Source organism: Oncorhynchus kisutch, linkage group LG17 (assembly GCF_002021735.2).
Source record: "Oncorhynchus kisutch isolate 150728-3 linkage group LG17, Okis_V2, whole genome shotgun sequence".
NCBI classification, from domain to species: Eukaryota; Metazoa; Chordata; class Actinopteri; order Salmoniformes; family Salmonidae; genus Oncorhynchus; species Oncorhynchus kisutch.
The window spans coordinates 83,593,440-83,614,329 of NC_034190.2; the positions used below are offsets into that span (position 1 = coordinate 83,593,440).

The 20,890-nt window shown below is 41.3% G+C and overlaps 1 protein-coding gene across 4 annotated transcripts in view; it reads right to left on the reverse strand.

Moving 5' to 3' along the window:
• LOC116354448 (regulator of G-protein signaling 17) overlaps positions 1-20,890 on the reverse strand; it is a 156,335-nt gene that overhangs the window by 7,616 nt on the left and 127,829 nt on the right. For all 4 annotated transcript variants that reach the window (XM_031794843.1, XM_031794842.1, XM_031794844.1 and 1 more), the window contains one exon: positions 13,442-13,676. In XM_031794843.1, coding sequence (XP_031650703.1) covers positions 13,442-13,676 — 235 coding nt within the window. The remainder of the gene's footprint in view (positions 1-13,441; positions 13,677-20,890) is intronic.

Consider the following 20,890-nt stretch of genomic DNA (forward strand, 5'->3'; position numbering starts at 1 on the left):
AAAAAAACTTACTCTTACACACATACTTCATAAGAAAAGGGGGACACAGCACACTCTGATTGTTCAGGAACAGGGGAAAGAGATAGAGAGAGGGATGAGAGAGAGGACAAGAGAGAGAAAGGCAGAGAGAAGGACCGAAAGAGAGTGAGAGAGCAATAACAAGAGAGAGGGACAGAGAGAGAGAGAGAAAAAAGAGAGAGAGAGAGAGAGAGAGACAGAGAGAGAGAGAGAGAGAAGAGAGAGAGAGAGTGAGAGAGAGAGAGAGAGAGGGGGGGGGACAGAGAGAGAGACAGAGCGAGAGAGATAGATGAATAGAGAGAGATAGATGAATAGAGAGAGAGAGATGAATAGAGAGACAGAGCCCTTTGAATTGAATGAATTGAATTGAATAGAGAGAGAGAGATAGATGAATAGAGAGAGAGAGATGAATAGATAGAGAGAGATAGATTGAATAGAGAGAGAGAGAGATAGATGAATAGAGACAGAGAGGAGAGATAGGTGAATAGAGAGAGAGATAGATGAATAGAGACAGAGAGAGAGAGATAGATGAATAGAGTTGGAGAGAGAGATAGATGAATAGGAGGAGAGAGAGTTAGATGAATAGAGAGAGAGAGAGATGACATTAGATAGAGAGAGAGAATGAATAGAGAGAGAGATAGATGAATAGAGAGAGAGAGAGAGATGAATAGAGAGAGAGAGTTAGATGAATAGAGAGAGAGATAGATAGATGAATAGAGAGAGAGATGAATAGAGATAGAGATAGATGAATAGAGATAGATGAATAGAGAGAGAGAGAGAGAGAGAGAGATAGATGAATAGAGAGATAGATGAATAGAGAGATAGATGAATAGGAGAGAGAGAGAGAGATAGATGAATAGAGAGAGAGATGAATAGAGAGAGAGATAGATGAATAGAGATAGATGAATAGAGAGAGAGAGAGAGAGAGAGATAGAGAAATAGAGAGATAGATGAATAGAGAGAGAGAGAGAGATAGATGAATAGAGAGATAGATGAATTAGAGAGAGAGATAGATGAATAGAGATAGATGAATAGAGAGAGAGAGAGAGAGATAGATGAATAGAGAGATAGATGAATAGAGAGAGAGAGAGATGAATAGAGAGAGAGATGAATAGAGAGATAGATGAATAGAGAGAGAGAGAGATTAATAGATAGATAGATGAATAGAGAGAGAGTGTGTATAGAGATAGATGAATAGAGAGATAGATGAATAGAGATAGATGATAGAGAGAGAGATGAATAGAGAGAGAGATGAATAGAGAGATAGATGAATAGAGAGATAGATGAATAGAGAGAGAGATGAATAGAGAGAGAGATGAATGAGAGGAGAGAGATGAATAGAGAGGAGAGAGTGTGTATAGATAGATGAATAGAGAGATAGATGAATAGAGAGATAGATGAATAAGAGAGAGATGAATAGAAGAGAGATGAATAGAGAGAGAGATGAATAGAGAGAAGAGAGGGTGTTATAGAGATAGATGAATAGAGAGATAGATGAATAGAGAGATAGATGAATAGAGAGATAGATGAATAGAGAGAGAGATGAATAGAGAGAGAGATGAATAGAGAGAGAGATGAATAGAGAGAGAGTGTTGTATAGAGATAGATGAATAGAGAGAGAGATGAATAGAGAGAGAGATGAATAGAGAGAGAGATGAATAGAGAGAGAGATGAATAGAGAGAGAGATGAATAGAGCCCTTGAGTCTTTCTTCTTGCCTTCATTGAATCGGTCCATTCCTGGCAGAGGCGAATTATAGTGTTAAAGTTTAATGTGGAGAGATCACACTCCATATCTGAGCTTCATATGCAACTCCCCAGGAGAGAGAGAGAGCGGTGCTCAGTCTCATCTCTTTCAGGATGAGGGGAGGACAGAGAGGAGGAGGACAGGGAATTCAGAGATTATACCCTTGTGGGAGATAAGAGCGAGACACTGTTTACCCAGCAAACCCGGAACGATTTGCCATCTTCAAGCCCTGTAGGTCTGCTGCATCACCAGGATCCTAATAATTCTAGTGGATTTTTCTTTGTACTGAAATCCTTCAATTATGATCCAAACCAGGGCTATGCATTGTATATAGACTCCCCCTTTGTTCTCTACTGTGTTATTGACTTGTTAATTGTTTACTCCATGTGTAACTCTTTGTTGTTTGCTCACACTGCTATGCTTTATCTTGGCCAGGTCGCAGTTGCAAATGAGAACTTCTTCTCAACTAGCCTACCTGGTTAAATAAAGGTGAAATAATTTTTTTTTTTTAAATGTGTCTAAGTACATTTGCACATCTATGTACACCTCACCACAATCTGTCAGGTAATTTAACAGGATTTTAGGATTAAAGTTTGTAGGGAAAATTAAAGTCAAAGCATCTCAACTTTACAGTTTTAATAAAGTTATTTTTCTAGATGTAGTTATCCTTCTCCTCTACAAACAGAAAGGACCACAACCGTTCACAATGGCCGATTAATTAGGGCCGATTTCAAGTTTTCATAACAATCGGAAATCGGTATTTTTGGACACCGATTTGCCGATTTGAATTTTTATTAAATGTTTTATTTAGTTTTAGTTTTTATACCTTTATTTAACGAGGAAAGTCAGTTAAGAACAAATTCTTATTTTCAATGACGGCCTGGGAACAGTGGGTTAACTGGCTGGTCAGGGGCAGAACGACAGATTTTCACTTTGTCAGCTCGGGGGAACCAATCTTGAAATCTTACAAAATCTTACAATACAATAATGACCAGCCTCTCTCTCGTTGCACTCCACAAGGAGACTGCCTGTTATGCGAATGCAGTAAGCCAAGGTAAGTTGCTAGCTAGCATTAAACTTATCTTATAAAAAACAATCAATCATAATCACTAGTTAACTACACATGGTTGATGATATTACTAGATATTATCTAGCATGTCCTGTGTTGCATATAATCTGACTGAGCATACAAGCATACATGTATCTAAGTATCTGACTGAGTGGTGGTAGGCAGAAGCAGGCGCGTAAACATTCATTCAAACAGCACTTTCGTGCGTTTACCAGCAGCTCTTCGTTGTGCGTCAAGCATTGCGCTGTTTATGACTTCAAGCCTATCAACTCCTGAGATGAGGCTGGTGTAACTGAAGTGAAATTGCTAGCTAGTTAGTGCTCGCTAATAGCGTTTCAAACGTCACTCGCTCTGAGCCTTCTAATAGTTGTTTCCCCCTTGCTGTGCATGGGTAACGCTGCTTCGAGGGTGGCTGTTGTCGTTGTGTTCCTGGTTCGAGCACAGGGAGGAGCGAGGAGAGGTACGGAAGCTATACTGTTACACTGGCAATACTAAAGTGCCTATAAGAACATCCAATAGTCAAAGGTTAATGAAATACAAATGGTATAGAGGGAAATAGTCCTATAATTTCTATAATAACTACAACCTAAAACTTCTTACCTGGGAATATTGAAGACTCATGTTAAAAGGAACCACCAGCTTTCATATGTTCTCATGTTCTGAGCAAGGAACTGAAACGTTAGCTTTCTTACATAGCACATATTGCACTTTTACTTTCTTCTCCAACACTTTGTTTTTGCATTTATTTAAACCAAATTGAACATGTTTCATTATTTACTTGAGGCTAAATTGATTTTATTGATGTATTATATTAAGTTAATATATGTGTTCATTCACTATTGTTGAAATTGTCATTATTACAAATAAAATAACAAAATCGGCTGATTAATCGGTATCGGCTTTTTTTTGGGTCCTAAAATAATCGGTATCGGCATCGGTGTTGAAAAATCATAATCGGTCAACCTCTAGTTCACACCCTCTTAAGCTTTAGCCCCACCAATCTTGTTTCACTCCCGGAGCGTGCACTCAACGGTCTGGCCGATGATTTGTTTACCTCTGGATAACATGAAACCAGCCTAACCTGCTCTGCTGGCAACAATTTTATTACGCTCTTTTGCATTTACTGACGCCGGCCATATTCAACGGGTGTTGTACACTTTAGCTTAATGTAGCTAGCTAGCTAGGTAAACAATGAACCTAGCTAGGTAAACAATGGAGCTAGCTAGCTAGGTAAACAATGGAGCTAGCTAGGTAAACAATGAACCTAGCGAGGTAAACAATGAACCTAGCTAGGTAAACAATGGAGCTAGCTAGCTAGGTAAACAATGAACCTAGCGAGGTAAACAATGAACCTAGCTAGGTAAACAATGGAGCTAGCTAGCTAGGTAAACAATGAACCTAGCGAGGTAAATAATGACCCTAGCTAGGTAAACAATGAACCTAGCTCGGTAAACAATGAACCTAGCTCGGTAAACAATGAACCTAGCAAGGTAAACAATGAACCTAGCTAGGTAAACAACGTGTAAGAGCACACATGTCACGTAACGTTAGCTAGTTAAACAACAATGAACATCATGTTAAATCATGTTGTTACTGGCCTGCATGAATATCCTGGGAGCTAACCAACCAGGTACAATGTTAGCTAGCTAACATTAGACTCTAACTAGCAAAGCAAACGGTTTCCTGTATACGAATAATAACGTCATACACGTAACGTTAGCTTGGGAGCCAGCCAGCTAACGTTAGCTAGCTAACAGAAATGATTTAGTATTTTTCATGTTGACATCTCGACATCCGACTGAGAATATCGACACTGTCCCCTGTCATATATCCGCTCAGAGGCAGAGGAAATCGTTGATTTGTCTGAATAGGCCAGAAAATGTGACACGTCACTCCCTATGCAAATGTGGGGTGTGAAACCTGACACTTCAAGTCAGCTCCACTGAGAGAGTGGAAACATAGAGCTGACAGGTGGGGCTTTCTGGGACTATAAGGCATTGGACCATACAACGTTCACAGAGCGCTTTGTACACCAAAACGTCAGTAGGAACCGGTCCAGAACCGCTTAAAGTCCCCTATATTGGGGACTTAACATCTAAGAGGTTTTACATTTGTGTTTTAGTCACAGCACAGTGAATTAATTTCAGGGATAAAACTCCAGGATTGATCCCCACTTGTGACTATCAACAAAATATGGTAAAACTATGTTTGTTCAATAAATGTCTAATAAATAGTAATGTGATTCAAAATAATTGACATATGTTTTTCTACATAAATTGTTGTACAACTTACTTCCTCAACCTTTAAATAACACATACACATGAAAGAAACCTCCATTCATTCAGATTGGAGAATTGGAAACACTCCTAAGCAGATCAAACCCTTTTCAAACAAACCCACAAACCGTGTTATCAAAAGAGCCAGAGACAACAACTTCAATGGACAACATACATTCTGTAGTTAGTGAACTACAGTAGCAGGGACCGAGCGTTATGTAAACAAAGGTTACAACGTCTTTAAATATAATTTTTCTATCTATACACAAACAATGTAAAGAAAGTGAACGTTGAAAAAATTCATAAAGTAGAAACCCTGTAAAATCCATTCAATTATTAAATCAACCAATTTCAACATTTTCAATGAAAATAATGTATTTTCCATAAAGTAGGGATTATTGAATGTCACACATTCTATTACACTATATATTCTAACCAAACCTGCATTACCAGTTCTTATCGGTAGGTGTCACTATGCCAGTAGTTAGCTAGTCTAAAAAAGACTGATGGCAAGATGGCTGCCTGTCTCTGTATTTGTGAAAGTGATGGTGGTATTTAGAATCCATTAATTCTTTCTTTCTGCATTAGCCATCCATTTGTAATGGTTTGGACGAATGTGTTCATGTTGTCTGTGTAGCTCTGTGGTATTTAGAATCCATTAATTCTTCTTCTTCTCTGTGGCGTAATTTGTAGATTTTGTACTTTTTTTTTAAGACAGTGAAATTTGCATCAAAAACATTTGTGAATAATCACCTGCACGTGAAATAAAAACGATACGCTAACTGGACTAACAAACTGGACTAACAAACTGGACTAACAAACTGGACTAACAATCTGGACTAACAAACTGGACTAACAAACTGGCTGACTAACATGTTCAGGAACTTCAGTATCCCTTCGTTATCAACACCACATGATTCCATCTTATTTATTCTGTTACCAAACATTTTATTCGGTGTGTCTAAATGACTAACGTTAGCTGCTGGCTATATGATGGTCGTTAGCGAGGTGGGTTTTGTTTGACTAACGTTAGCTGCTGGCTACATGATGGTCGTTAGCGAGGTGGGTTTTGTTTGACTAACGTTAGCTGCTGGCTACATGATGGTCGTTAGCGAGGTGGGTTTTGTTTGACTAACGTTAGCTGCTGGCTACATGATGGTCGTTAGCGAGGTGGGTTTTGTTTGACTAACATTAGCTGCTGGCTACATGATGGTCGTTAGCGAGGTGGGTTTTGTTTGACTAACGTTAGCTGCTGGCTACATGATGGTCGTTAGCGAGGTGGGTTTTGTTTGACTAACGTTAGCTGCTGGCTACATGATGGTCGTTAGCGAGGTGGGTTTTGTTTGACTAACGTTAGCTGCTGGCTACATGATGGTCGTTAGAGAGGTGGGTTTTGTTTGACTAATGTTAGCTGCTGGCTACATGATGGTCGTTAGCGAGGTGGGTTTTGTTTGACTAACGTTAGCTGCTGGCTATATGATGGTCGTTAGCGAGGTGGGTTTTGTTTGACTAACGTTAGCTGCTGGCTACATGATGGTCGTTAGCGAGGTGGGTTTTGTTTGACTAACGTTAGCTGCTGGCTACATGATGGTCGTTAGCGAGGTGGGTTTTGTTTGACTAACGTTAGCTGCTGGCTACATGATGGTCGTTAGTGAGGTGGGTTTTGTTTGACTAACGTTAGCTGCTGGCTACATGATGGTCGTTAGCGAGGTGGGTTTTGTTTGACTAACGTTAGCTGCTGGCTACATGATGGTCGTTAGCGAGGTGGGTTTTGTTTGACTAACGCATATCCAGATTGTATAAAAGAAGATTACTGTGTGACTCACGTGGAATTGGACTGCGGTTATGACTCATGATTGCCGGTGTGCCGGTAATACGGTAACCGTAACAACCAAACCTAGTTGTTGAGAGGTGTTGTTGAGGAGGCTTTGTCAGCTGTAGCTAGGAGACCACTGTGACAGTCAAGTTAAGTGTAATACTAGATTCAGTTAAGGAGAGTGGGAGAGTGTTTTGTTTTCAGTTACACTTTGAGAACCAGCTTTGTGAGACTTTGATTTTGAATAAATATGGCAGCCTGGTTTGTGTGCCCTCATTGCCATCCTACCAGCAACGCTGTGCCCTCATTGCCATCCTATCAGCAACGCTGTGCCCTCATTGCCATCCTATCAGCCACCTACCAGCAACGCTGTACCCTCATTGCCATCCTACCAGCAACGCTGTGCCCTCATTGCCATCCTATCAGCAACGCTGTGCCCTCATTGCCATCCTACCAGCCACGCTGTGCCCTCATTGCCATCCTATCAGCAACGCTGTGCCCTCATTGCCATCCTATCAGCCACCTACCAGCAACGCTGTACCCTCATTGCCATCCTATCAGCAACGCTGTGCCCTCATTGCCATCCTATCAGCCACCTACCAGCCACGCTGTGCCCTCATTGCCATCCTATCAGCAACGCTGTGCCCTCATTGCCATCCTATCAGCCACCTACCAGCAACGCTGTACCCTCATTGCCATCCTATCAGCCACCTACCAGCAACGCTGTACCCTCATTGCCATCCTATCAGCCACGCTGTGCCCTCATTGCCATCCTATCAGCCACGCTGTGCCCTCATTGCCATCCTATCAGCCACGCTGTGCCCTCATTGCCATCCTATCAGCCACCTACCAGCAACGCTGTACCCTCATTGCCATCCTATCAGCCACCTACCAGCAACGCTGTGCCCTCATTGCCATCCTATCAGCAACGCTGTGCCCTCATTGCCATCCTATCAGCCACCTACCAGCAACGCTGTGCCCTCATTGCCATCCTATCAGCAACGCTGTGCCCTCATTGCCATCCTATCAGCAACGCTGTGCCCTCATTGCCATCCTATCAGCCACCTACCAGCAACGCTGTGCCCTCATTGCCATCCTATCAGCAACGCTGTGCCCTCATTTGCCATCCTATCAGCAACGCTGTGCCCTCATTGCCATCCTATCAGCCACCTACCAGCAACGCTGTGCCCTCATTGCCATCCTATCAGCCACCTACCAGCAACGCTGTGCCCTCATTGCCATCCTATCAGCCAACTACCAGCAACGCTGTACCCTTCATTGCCATCCTTATCAGCCACCTATCAGCAACGCTTGTACCCTCATTGCCATCCTTACCAGCAACGCTGTACCCTCATTGCCATCCTACCAGCCACGCTGTACCCTCATTGCCATCCTATCAGCCACGGCTGTGCCCTCATTGCCATCCTATCAGCCACGCTGTGCCCTCATTGCCATCCTATCAGCCCACGCCTGTGCCCTCATTGCCATCCTATCAGCCACGCTGTGCCCTCATTGCCATCCTATCAGCCACGCTTGGTTGCCCCTCATTGCCATCCTATCAGCCACGCTGTGCCCTCATTGCCATCCTATCAGCCACCTACCAGCCACGCTGTACCCTCATTGCCATCCTATCAGCCACCTACCAGCAACGCTGTACCCTCATTGCCATCCTATCAGCCACCTACCAGCAACGCTGTGTGCCCTCATTGCCATCCTATCAGCAACGCTGTACCTCATTGCCATCCTATCAGCAACGCTGTACCCTCATTGCCATCCTATCAGCCACCTACCAGCACGCTGTACCCTCATTGCCATCCTATCAGCACCTACCAGCAACGCTGTACCCTCATTGCCATCCTATCAGCCACCTACCAGCAACGCTGTACCCTCATTGCCATCCTATCAGCCACCTACCAGCCACGCTGTGCCCTCATTGCCATCCTATCAGCCACCTACCAGCCACGCTGTGCCCTCATTGCCATCCTATCAGCCACCTACCAGCCACGCTGTTACCCTCATTGCCATCCTATCAGCCACCTACCAGCAACGCTGTACCCTCATTGCCATCCTATCAGCCACCTACCAGCAACGCTGTACCCTCATTGCCATCCTATCAGCCACCTACCAGCAACGCTGTACCCTCATTGCCATCCTATCAGCCACCTACCAGCAACGCTGTACCCTCATTGCCATCCTATCAGCCACCTACCAGCAACGCTGTACCCTCATTGCCATCCTATCAGCCACCTACCAGCAACGCTGTTACCCTCATTGCCATCCTATCAGCCACCTACCAGCAACGCTGTACCCTCATTGCCATCCTATCAGCCACCTACCAGCAACGCTTGTACCCTCATTGCCATCCTATCAGCCCCTACCAGCAACGCTGTACCCTCATTGCCATCCTATCAGCCACCTACCAGCAACGCTGTACCCTCATTGCCATCCTATCAGCCACCTACCAGCAACGCTGTACCCTCATTGCCATCCTATCAGCCACCTACCAGCAACGCTGTACCCTCATTGCCATCCTATCAGCCACCCTACCAGCAACGCTGTACCCTCATTGCCATCCTATCAGCCACCTACCAGCAACGCTGTACCCTCATTGCCATCCTATCAGCCACCTACCAGCAACGCTGTACCCTCATTGCCCATCCTATCAGCCACCTACCAGCAACGCTGTACCCTCATTGCCATCCTATCAGCCACCTACCAGCAACGCTGTACCCTCATTGCCATCCTATCAGCCACCTACCAGCAACGCTGTACCCTCATTGCCATCCTATCAGCCACCTACAGCAACGCTGTACCCTCATTGCCATCCTATCAGCCACCTACCAGCAACGCTGTACCCCTCATTGCCATCCTATCAGCCACCTACAGCAACGCTGTACCCTCATTGCCCATCCTATCAGGCCACCTACCAGCAACGCTGTACCCTCATTGCCATCCTATCAGCACCTACCAGCAACGCTGTACCCTCATTGCCATCCTATCAGCCACCTACCAGCAACGCTGTACCCTCATTGCCATCCTATCAGCCACCCTACCAGCAACGCTGTTACCCCTTCATTGCCATCCTATCAGCCACCTACCCAGCAACGCTGTACCCTCATTGCCATCCTATCAGCCACCTACCAGCAACGCGGTACCCTCATTGCCATCCTATCAGCCACCTACCAGCAACGCTGTACCCTCATTGCCATCCTATCAGCCACCTACCAGCAACGCTGTACCCTCATTGCCATCCTATCAGCCACCTACAAGCAACCGCTGTACCCTCATTGCCATCCTATCAGCCACCTACCAGCAACGCTGTACCCTCATTGCCATCCTATCAGCCACCTACCAGCAACGCTGTAGCCGCTCATTGCCATCCTATCAGCCACCTACCAGCACGCTGTGTCCCTCATTGCCATCCTATCAGCCACCTACCAGCAACGCTGTACCCTCATTGCCATCCTATCAGCCACCTACCAGCAACGCTGTACCCTATTGCCATCCTATCCAGCCACTACCAGTCAACGCTGTACCCCATGCCATCCTATCAGCACCTACCAGCAACGCTTACCCTCATTGCCATCCTATCAGCCACCTACCAGCAACGCTGTACCCTCATTGCCATCCTATCAGCCACTACAGCAACGCTGTACCCTCATTGCCATCCTATCAGCCACCTACCAGCAACGCTGTACCCTCATTGCCATCCTATCAGCCACCTACCAGCAACGCTGTACCCTCATTGCCATCCTATCAGCCACCTACCAGCAAACGCTGTACCCTCATTGCCATCCTATCAGCCACCTACCAGCAACGCTGTACCCTCATTGCCCATCCTATCAGCCACCTACCAGCCACGCCTAGCAAGTTGTTACTCAGTGTTTATACAACGGGTAGGTCTAAATTCCTGGATGCTGGTGGGTTAAACCGCATTCCAGTCCATTGTCTATTCCACAAGTTACCACCGGCTAAATCTATGACCTTAAAATCCTATTTACTCTGTTCCATCTGATTGCGCAATCCACTGTCTCATCAGCTCAGCCAGGTACTTTGTGTACTAGGATCTACACCGTAAAAAACATCTAGACATTATCTCCCATTTCTTTTTGAACTAGCAATTGGTTTCAACCGTGGAGACATTGCAACATTGTTTCAATATTTAAATGAGGTCTCCAGCTGTCCTCATTGTAATGAAGGAAGGAGGCAGACAGGCTGGCATTTTGTTCTCAGCCAATCGAAATCATGAATCAGCATTCTACTTTTATCGATATACACAAAGAAAAACACTAAATCCAGCTACTTTGCTATTATTCTGGCTGAGCTGTTTAACATCACTGTGTTAGCCAATGTTGGCTAGCTAGCAAGCAAGGGATAAGAACGTTGCCAGCCATCATGGAAACGGAACATTTAGAGCGAACGATTGGGTGGCATTCGTAGATACAGAACAAAAAGACTGAACGACTGGGTCGCGTACATAGATACAGAACAAAAAGACTGAACGACTGGGTCGCGTCCATAGATACAGAACAAAAAGACTGAACGACTGGGTCTCGTCCATAGATACAGAACAAAAAGACTGAACGACTGGGTCGCGTCCATAGATACAGAACAAAAAGACTGAACGACTGGGTCGCGTCCATAGATACAGAACAAAAAGACTGAACGACTGGGTCTCGTCCATAGATACAGAACAACAAGACTGAACCGCTGGGTCGGGTCCATAGATACAGAACAACAAGACTGAACCGCTGGGTCACGTCTCTGGAAACCGAACCAATAGAATGAACGACCAGCCGGATTGGTTAGCAACCCTAGATTTGTTTTGGGACTATATCTTCTAGAAAGATGTTATAGTATCAACAAATTAATCCAAATATATATTTTTAATAAAAATATGTTGAATATGTTGATCATTCTTTAGGTTGCAGCAAATGTTCTCATGACATAAAAATAAATAAATAAATAAATAAATAATAATATAAATAAATAAATAAATAAATACTATGAATAAATACTATGAATAAATAAATACTATGAATAAATACTAATATGAATAAATACTATGAATAAATACTAATATGAATAAATACTATGAATAAATAAATACTATGATAAATACTAATATGAATACTAATATACTATGAATAATACTAATATGAATAAATACTATGAATAAATACTATGAATAAATACTAATATAAAATAAATACTAGATGATAATACTAATGAATAAATACTATGAGATACTAATATAAATAAATACTAGATAAATACTAATATAATAATACTATGAATAAATACTATGAATAAATACTAATATAAATAAATACTATGAATAAATACTATGAATAAATACTAATATAAATAAATACTATGAATAAATACTATGAATAAATACTAATATAAATAAATACTATGAATAAATACTATGAATAAATACTATGAATAAATACTAATATAAATAAATACTATGAATAAATACTATGAATAAATACTAATAGAAATAAATACTATGAATAAATACTATGAATAAATACTAATAAATAAATAAATACTATGAATAAATACTAATATGAATAAATACTATGAATAAATACTATGAATAAATACTATGAATAAATACTAATATAAATAAATACTATGAATAAATACTAATATAAATAAATACTATGAATAATACTAATATGAATAAATACTATGAATAGAATACTATGAATAAATACTATGAATAAATACTATGAATAAATACTATGAATAAATACTATGAATAAATACTAATATGAATAAATACTAATGAATAAATAACTATGAATAAATACTAATATAAATAAATACTATGAATAAATACTATGAATAAATACTATGAATAAATACTATGAATAAATACTATGAATAAATACTAATATAAATAAATAATAATATAGGGAGGGAGGGAGAGAGTGCATCTGCTTCTCTGGCAGGGAGAGAGTGAGGGATAGGGAGGGAGAGAGTGAGGGTCAGGGAGGGAGAGATCACTTAAATAATCATCAGTACAACTGCACCGTTTCTGTGTTGTGGGAACAATTTGAGACGTGAACTAAGGAATGTTCTGAGTTTGGAGGGGCACGGAGTAGTCTTTCCAATTTGAGACGTGAACTAAGGAATGTTCTGAGTTTGGATGGGCATGGAGTAGTCTTTCCAATTTGAGACGTGAACTAAGGAATGTTCTGAGTTTGGAGGGGCATGGAGTAGTCTTTCCAATTTGAGACGTGAAATTGAGGAGTACTTGTACTTCTATGGAGAGAGTATAGACATGTAGAAGAGAATAGACACATATGGAGAAGAGGATGACAAGTATGAGGAAGAGGACGAGAGATATGGAGAAAAGGATGACAGACATGGAGAAGAGGATGACAGATATGATGAGAGTATGGAGTCAGAGGAAAGGGGAGAAAACAAGACTTTTTTGGAGGAGAAGGGGAGAGGTGGAGAGGGGAGAAAGAGGAGAGAACAGAAGAAAAAGTGCACTACATACCTCTTTGGGGGACAGGATCGAGATGTAGTCCTCGTAGATCATGCGTGCTTTCTCCTCTACTGTGTTCTTGTTCATCTCCTGTTTGAGGTCTTCACAGGCCAGCCAGAACAACATGTTCTCCTCGCTGTACTCAGTCCTTAAGAACTCCCTGAACACGTTCCGACCTGCAGGATTCTTCATCAGCTTATCGAACGACTGAGCCCAGACACTTATCTCATCTAATGTTGGTTTGGTGCTGGGGGGTGGGAGAGAGAAAGAGGTTTAACTACTGATCCCAGACCATTATCTCATCTAATGTTGGTTTGGTGCTGGGGGGTGGGAGAGAGAAAGAGGTTTAACTACTGATCCCAGACCCATATCTCATCTAATGTTGGTTTGGTGCTGGTGGAAGAGAGGGAGAGAGTGAGGGATAGGGAGGGAGAGAGTGCGGGATAGGGAGGGATAGAATGAGGGATAGGGAGGGAGAGAGTGCGGGATAGGGAGGGAGAGAATGAGGGATAGGGAGGGAGAGAGTGAGAGATACGCAGAGAGAGAGTGAGGGATATGGAGGGAGAGAGTGAGGGATAGGGAGGGAGAGAGTGAGGGATTGGAGAGAAAGTGAGGGATATGGAGGGGGAAAGTGAGGGATAGGGAGGGAGAGAGTGAGGGATTGGGAGGGAGAGAGTGCGGGATAGGGAGGGAGAGAATGAGGGATAGGGAGGGAGAGAGTGAGAGATACGCAGAGAGAGAGTGAGGGATATGGAGGGAGAGAGTGAGGGATAGGGAGGGAGAGAGTGAGGGATTGGGAGAGAAAGTGAGGGATATGGAGGGGGAAAGTGAGGGATAGGGAGGGAGAGAGTGAGGGATTGGGAGAGAAAGTGAGGGATAGGGAGGGAGAGATGTACTGTCCACTTTTATTGTTATTTCACTTTTGTTTATCCATTTCACTTGCTCTGGCAATGTAAACATATGTTTACAGAGAGAGAGATAGAAAGCTAGAGAGAGAGAGAGAGAGAGAGAGAGAGAGAGAGAGAGAAAGGGAGAGAAAGGGAGAGAAAGGGAGAGAAAGGGAGAGAGAGAGAGAGAGAGAGAGAGAGAGAGAGAGAGAGAGAGAGAGAGGGGGGGGGGGAAGATAGAGAGAGATAGAAGGCGAAAGAGAGAGAAATATAGAGAGGGAAAGAGAGAGAGAGAGAGAGAGAGAGAGAGAGAGAAAGGGAGAGAAAGGGAGAGAGAGAGAGAGAGAGAGAGAGAGAGCGAGAGAGAGCGAGAGAGAGCGAGCGAGAGAGAAAGGGAGAGAAAGGGAGAGAAAGGGAGAGAGAGAGAGAGAGAGAGAGAGAGAGAGAGAGAGAGAGAGAGAGAGGGGGGAAGATAGAGAGAGATAGAAGGCGAAAGAGAGAGACATATAGAGAGGGAAAGAGAGAGGGAGGGAGAGAGAGAGAGAGAGAGAGAGAGGGATATTGCATTTATCAATATTGCATAGAAATTATTCTAAAATATTACTTAAGTATAGAAAAAGTGTGATTTATCAAACAATCTTACGAGTCTCACACTGGTAGGAGATAACCATTGGTAGGAGATAACCATTGGTAGGAGATAACCACTGGTAGGAGATAACCATTGATAAATACCAACTGTTCTCAGCCTCAGTGCTCTTGCATGACTCTGGCTATTTCACCCCTAATTACCCATATATGGTCTAAACCCATTATCAATCCCATTAAAGCCTGTGAGAATATACAACGCCGTGGAATAGCCTTGAAAGGCGCAAAACAAAAATGCGATTGAGTGTTATTTGTTTGTTTGTGTTATTAGTTGAGTGTTATTTGTTTGTTTGTGTTATTAGTTGAGTGTTATTTGTTTGGTTGTTTGTGTTATTAGTTGTGTGTTATTTGTTTGTTTGTTTGTTTGTGTTATTTGTTTGTTTGTTTGTGTTATTAGTTGAGTGTTATTTGTTTGTTTGTGTTATTAGTTGAGTGTTATTTGTTTGTTTGTTTGTGTTATTAGTTGAGTGTTATTTGTTTGTTTGTTTGTGTTATTAGTTGAGTGTTATTTGTTTGTTTGTTTGTGTTATTAGTTGAGTGTTATTTGTTTGTTTGTTTGTGTTATTAGTTGAGTGTTATTTGTTTGTTTGTTTGTGTTATTAGTTGAGTGTTATTTGTTTGTTTGTTTGTGTTATTAGTTGTGTGTTATTTGTTTGTTTGTTTGTTTGTGTTATTTGTTTGTTTGTTTGTGTTATTAGTTGAGTGTTATTTGTTTGTTTGTTTGTGTTATTAGTTGAGTGTTATTTGTTTGTTTGTTTGTGTTATTAGTTGAGTGTTATTTGTTTGTTTGTTTGTGTTATTAGTTGAGTGTTATTTGTTTGTTTGTTTGTGTTATTAGTTGAGTGTTATTTGTTTGTTTGTTTGTGTTATTAGTTGAGTGTTATTTGTTTGTTTGTGTTATTAGTTGAGTGTTATTTGTTTGTTTGTTTGTGTTATTAGTTGAGTGTTATTTGCTTGTTTGTTTGTGTTATTAGTTGAGTGTTATTTGTTTGTTTGTTTGTGTTATTAGTTGTGTGTTATTTGTTTGTTTGTTTGTTTGTGTTATTTGTTTGTTTGTTTGTGTTATTAGTTGAGTGTTATTTGTTTGTTTGTTTGTGTTATTAGTTGAGTGTTATTTGTTTGTTTGTTTGTGTTATTAGTTGAGTGTTATTTGTTGTTTGTTGTGTTATTAGTTGAGTGTTATTTGTTTGTTTGTTTGTGTTATTAGTTGTGTGTTATTTGTTTGTTTGTTTGTTTGTGTTATTTGTTTGTTTGTTTGTGTTATTAGTTGAGTGTTATTTGTTTGTTTGTGTTATTAGTTGAGTGTTATTTGTTTGTTTGTTTGTGTTATTAGTTGAGTGTTATTTGTTTGTTTGTTTGTGTTATTAGTTGAGTGTTATTTGTTTGTTTGTTTGTGTTATTAGTTGAGTGTTATTTGTTTGTTTGTTTGTGTTATTAGTTGAGTGTTATTTGTTTGTTTGTTTGTGTTATTAGTTGAGTGTTATTTGCTTGTTTGTTTGTGTTATTAGTTGAGTGTTATTTGTTTGTTTGTTTGTGTTATTAGTTGTGTGTTATTTGTTGTTTGTTTGTTTGTGTTATTTGTTTGTTTGTTTGTGTTATTAGTTGAGTGTTATTTGTTTGTTTGTTTGTGTTATTAGTTGAGTGTTATTTGTTTGTTTGTTTGTGTTATTAGTTGTGTGTTATTTGGCTCAGTTGTGGCTTACCCAGTAAATATTAAAACATACAGTAATTAGTGAGCACGTTTCTCTACTTTTTACACTCCAAGAATTTTGCATTTGAAATCAAACAATGACTATGAGGTTAAAGAGCAGACTGTAAGCTTTGAACCATTTAGACATTTAAATGTAATTAATTAATAACATTTAAACACAAATGAACTTATATAAGTAGTAAAAAAGTATTTTATTCCAATATGCATAGAATGCAATGACTACACATCAAGCATCATAACTTTGTTGGTGTCACGTCCTGACCTTAGTTCCTTTGTTATGTTTCTTGTTTAGGTTGGTCAGGGCGTGAGTTGGGGTGGGCATTCGATGTGTTGTTCTAGTTTTGGTTTTCTATGTGTTTGGCCTGGTATGGTTCCCAATTAGAGGCAGCTGTCAATCGTTGTCTCTGATTGAGAACCATATTTAGGCAGCCTGTTTTCCCCCTGTTAGTTGTGGGTAGTTGTTGTCTCTGATTGAGAACCATATTTAGGCAGCCTGTTTTCCCCCTGTTAGTTGTGGGTAGTTGTTGTCTCTGATTGAGAACCATATTTAGGCAGCCTGTTTTCCCCCTGTTAGTTGTGGGTAGTTGTTGTCTCTGATTGAGAACCATATTTAGGCAGCCTGTTTTCCCCCTGTTAGTTGTGGGTAGTTGTTGTCTCTGATTGAGAACCATATTTAGGCAGCCTGTTTTCCCTCTTTTGTTTGTGGGTGGTTGTTTTCTGTTTAGTGTGTTTTGCACCTGACTGAGCTGTTTCGGTTGTTCTTTTGTTGCTTGTTTGATAAGTGTTCAGTTTTACCATTAAAATGATGAACGCTTACCACGCTGCACCTTTGGTCCTCACCTTCGTCCCACGACAGCTTTTACAGTTGTATGTATTTGATGTTGGTTTTGGTCGTGTTCAGATTATTTTGTGCCAAAACGAAAATAATAAAAAGCTTCTATTTGCTTCTTTCATTCACCCCCCCCCCCCCTCCTCTCCCCTGTAACTATTCCCCAGGTCGTTGCTGTAAATTAGAATGTGTTCTCAGTCAACTTACCGGTAAAATAATAATATATATAAAATAACTAAATAAAGTATACATTTTTTGGGTCTTTTTACAAATTTTAAATAATTTTAAAAAGGTAAATCATGTATTGTGTCATTTTGGAGTCACGTTTATTGTGAATAGAATATGTTTCTAAACACTTCTACATGAATGTGGATGCTACCATGGTTACGGATAATCCTGAATGAATCGTGAATAATGATGAGGGAGACACACAAATATCATGTACAGTGGCTTGCCAAAGTATTCACCCCCCTTGGCATTTTTCCTATTTTGTTGCCTTACAACCTGGAATTAAAATTGATTTTTGGGGGGGGGGGTTTGTATCATTTGATTTACACAACATGCCTACCACTTTGAAGATGCTAGATATTTTTTTATTGTGAAACAAACAAGAAATAAGACCAAAAAAAACAGAAAACTTGAGCGTGCGTAACTATTCACCCCCCCAAAGTCAATACATTGTAGAGTCACCTTTTACAGCAATTGCAGCTGCAAGTCTCTTGGGGTACGTCTCTATAAGCTTGGCACATCTAGCCACTCTGATTTTTTTTCCTCCCATTTATTTGCCAAAGCTCCACAGCGGTGATTGGAGTATCGGTCCATAGGACCACTTTAAGCCGTACACTCCACAGAGCTGGGCTTTATGGAAGAGATTGGAGTATCGGTCCATAGGACCACTTTAAGCCGTACACTCCACAGAGCTGGGCTTTACGGAAGAGATTGGAGTATCTGTCCATAGGACCACTTTAAGCCGTACACTCCACAGAGCTGGGCTTTACGGAAGAGATTGGAGTATCGGTCCATAGGACCACTTTAAGCCGTACACTCCACAGAGCTGGGCATTATGGAAGAGATTGGAGTATCGGTCCATAGGACCACTTTAAGCCGTACACTCCACAGAGCTGGGCTTTACGGAAGAGTCCGGGCTTTCCAAACATTCTAAAGAGCGTCAACTGGGCACGTTCAGCCCTTACAGACCTCCAAATGTCCTCTATGCAAACTCTGAGGGCACACAATTATAATTCTGAATAACGGCACAGCTATTCGTAGCCTATTTCACTGTGGAAAAGGGGGACTGTAATATACATGTCAAGTTGATATGATTTTCAGCCTGTTTCCAGATAACTGGTTTCCAGGGATCATAAGGAAAAATCATCTAAAAAAAGAATTGCTACGTGTATTTACAATCCCCTTCTACAAACTGATTACTCATTTACCTAGCTTGTAATCCATTTATACATTCAGTGCATGGAGATTATATTGGAAAAAGGAAAGTGTTTCTCCACTTGGAACCGGCTGGTTTGCTCGACCTTATTCGCGGTTTCTTCGCCCGTAAAAGTGGTGGGAATTATGAGGGAATTAAGTAAAGGTCAGAATATGGTGTAACTGTAGACACACCTCTGCCACACCTTCATTTATTTGATCTCCTAAGCAAAAAGCGGGTGAATAGCGTGCTATTCTCATGCTTAAATTCAAGGTCAGAATACGCACAGAGAGAGAAGGATGTTAAAAAAAAAGTGCATTTACGCGCTTAACTCAGGTCTGAAATCAGGGCCAATATGAATAGTTTAGTTCCAAAACGACATAAAAACCACTATGGCTGTGTTTACCACAAGGAAAACACAATTCTGATACGTTTTCCACTAATTGGTCTTTTCACTTCAGATCTTTTTTTCAAAGCTCATCTGATTGGTAAATGTTTTTGATCAGAATTGGGCTGCCTGTGTAAACAAGGCTTTTGAATCTCATTTCTGACGTTTTTATATTGAAATAGTCTACATAGAAATACAATGACATTTTTTACACTGCATTTTAACTCCCAGGAAATGCAATGCTCCACCAAAAACAGTGGTTAGCAAGCCCAGACAAACACGAAGTAGTCTAAATATATTGTTGTCATCGCTATGAGTGCATTTTCACCTTTAGAATGTAGTCGTATTAGAATGCTAACCGGGAATGCTCAGTACAGTATCTTCATGTCATTGTCACTTAGCAACTATTTGGATTTAGTCGTTAGTAGAATAATTTCATGTGTAAAATAGTTGTTGTTTTTGGAACTAAACCTCCTTTGCACTGCTTTGTAAAACCATTTGCATAGTTGTTTCGGTGAGTTGGCCCTCATCCGCTCTGTAATCAAAGTATTCCCATAGTTGTTTTTGGGTGAGTTGGCCCTCATCCGCTCTGTAATCAAAGTATTCCTATAGTTGTTTTTGGGTGAGTTGGCCCTCATCCTCTCTGTAATCAAAGTATTCCCATAGTTGTTTTTGGGTGAGCTGGCCCTCATCCGCTCTGTAATCAAAGTATTCCCATAGTTGTTTTTGGGTGAGTTGGCCCTCATCTTCTCTGTAATCAAAGTATTCCCATAGTTGTTTTTGGGTGAGCTGGCCCTCATCCGCTCTGTAATTAAAGTATTCCCATAGTTGTTTTTGGGTGAGTTGGCCCTCATCTTCTCTGTAATCAAAGTATTCCCATAGTTGTTTTTGGGTGAGCTGGCCCTCATCTTCTCTGTAATCAAAGTATTCCCATAGTTGTTTTTGGGTGAGTTGGCCCTCATCTTCTCTGTAATCAAAGTATTCCCATAGTTGTTTTTGGGTGAGCTGGCCCTCATCCGCTCTGTAATTAAAGTATTCCCATAGTTGTTTTTGGGTGAGTTGGCCCTCATCCTCTCTGTAATCAAAGTATTCCCATAGTTGTTTTTGGATGAGCTGGCCCTCATCCGCTCTGTAATCAAAGTATTCCCATAGTTGTTTCGGTGAGCTGGTCCTCATCCGCTCTGTAATCAAAGTATTCCCATGGTTGTTTTATCAACAAGCGGCGGGCGCGGATGTATGATGGCAGCATTCGCGCAAAAACTGCGAAACACCACATTTAATTATGGCAAGGTGAACGTAACTGAACTAAAGCACTTCTGTCATCATGAAGTGCTTTGAGGGACTAGTCAAGGATCCTATTTGTATTTATTATGGATCCCCATTAGCTGCTGTCAAAGCAGCAGCTACTCTTCCTGGGGTTTATTATGGATCCCCATTAGCTGATGCCAAAGCAGCAGCTACTCATCCTGGGGTTTATTATGGATCCCCATTAGCTGATGCCAAAGCAGCAGCTACTCTTCCTGGGGTTTATTATGGATCCCCATTAGCTGATGCCAAAGCAGCAGCTACTCATCCTGG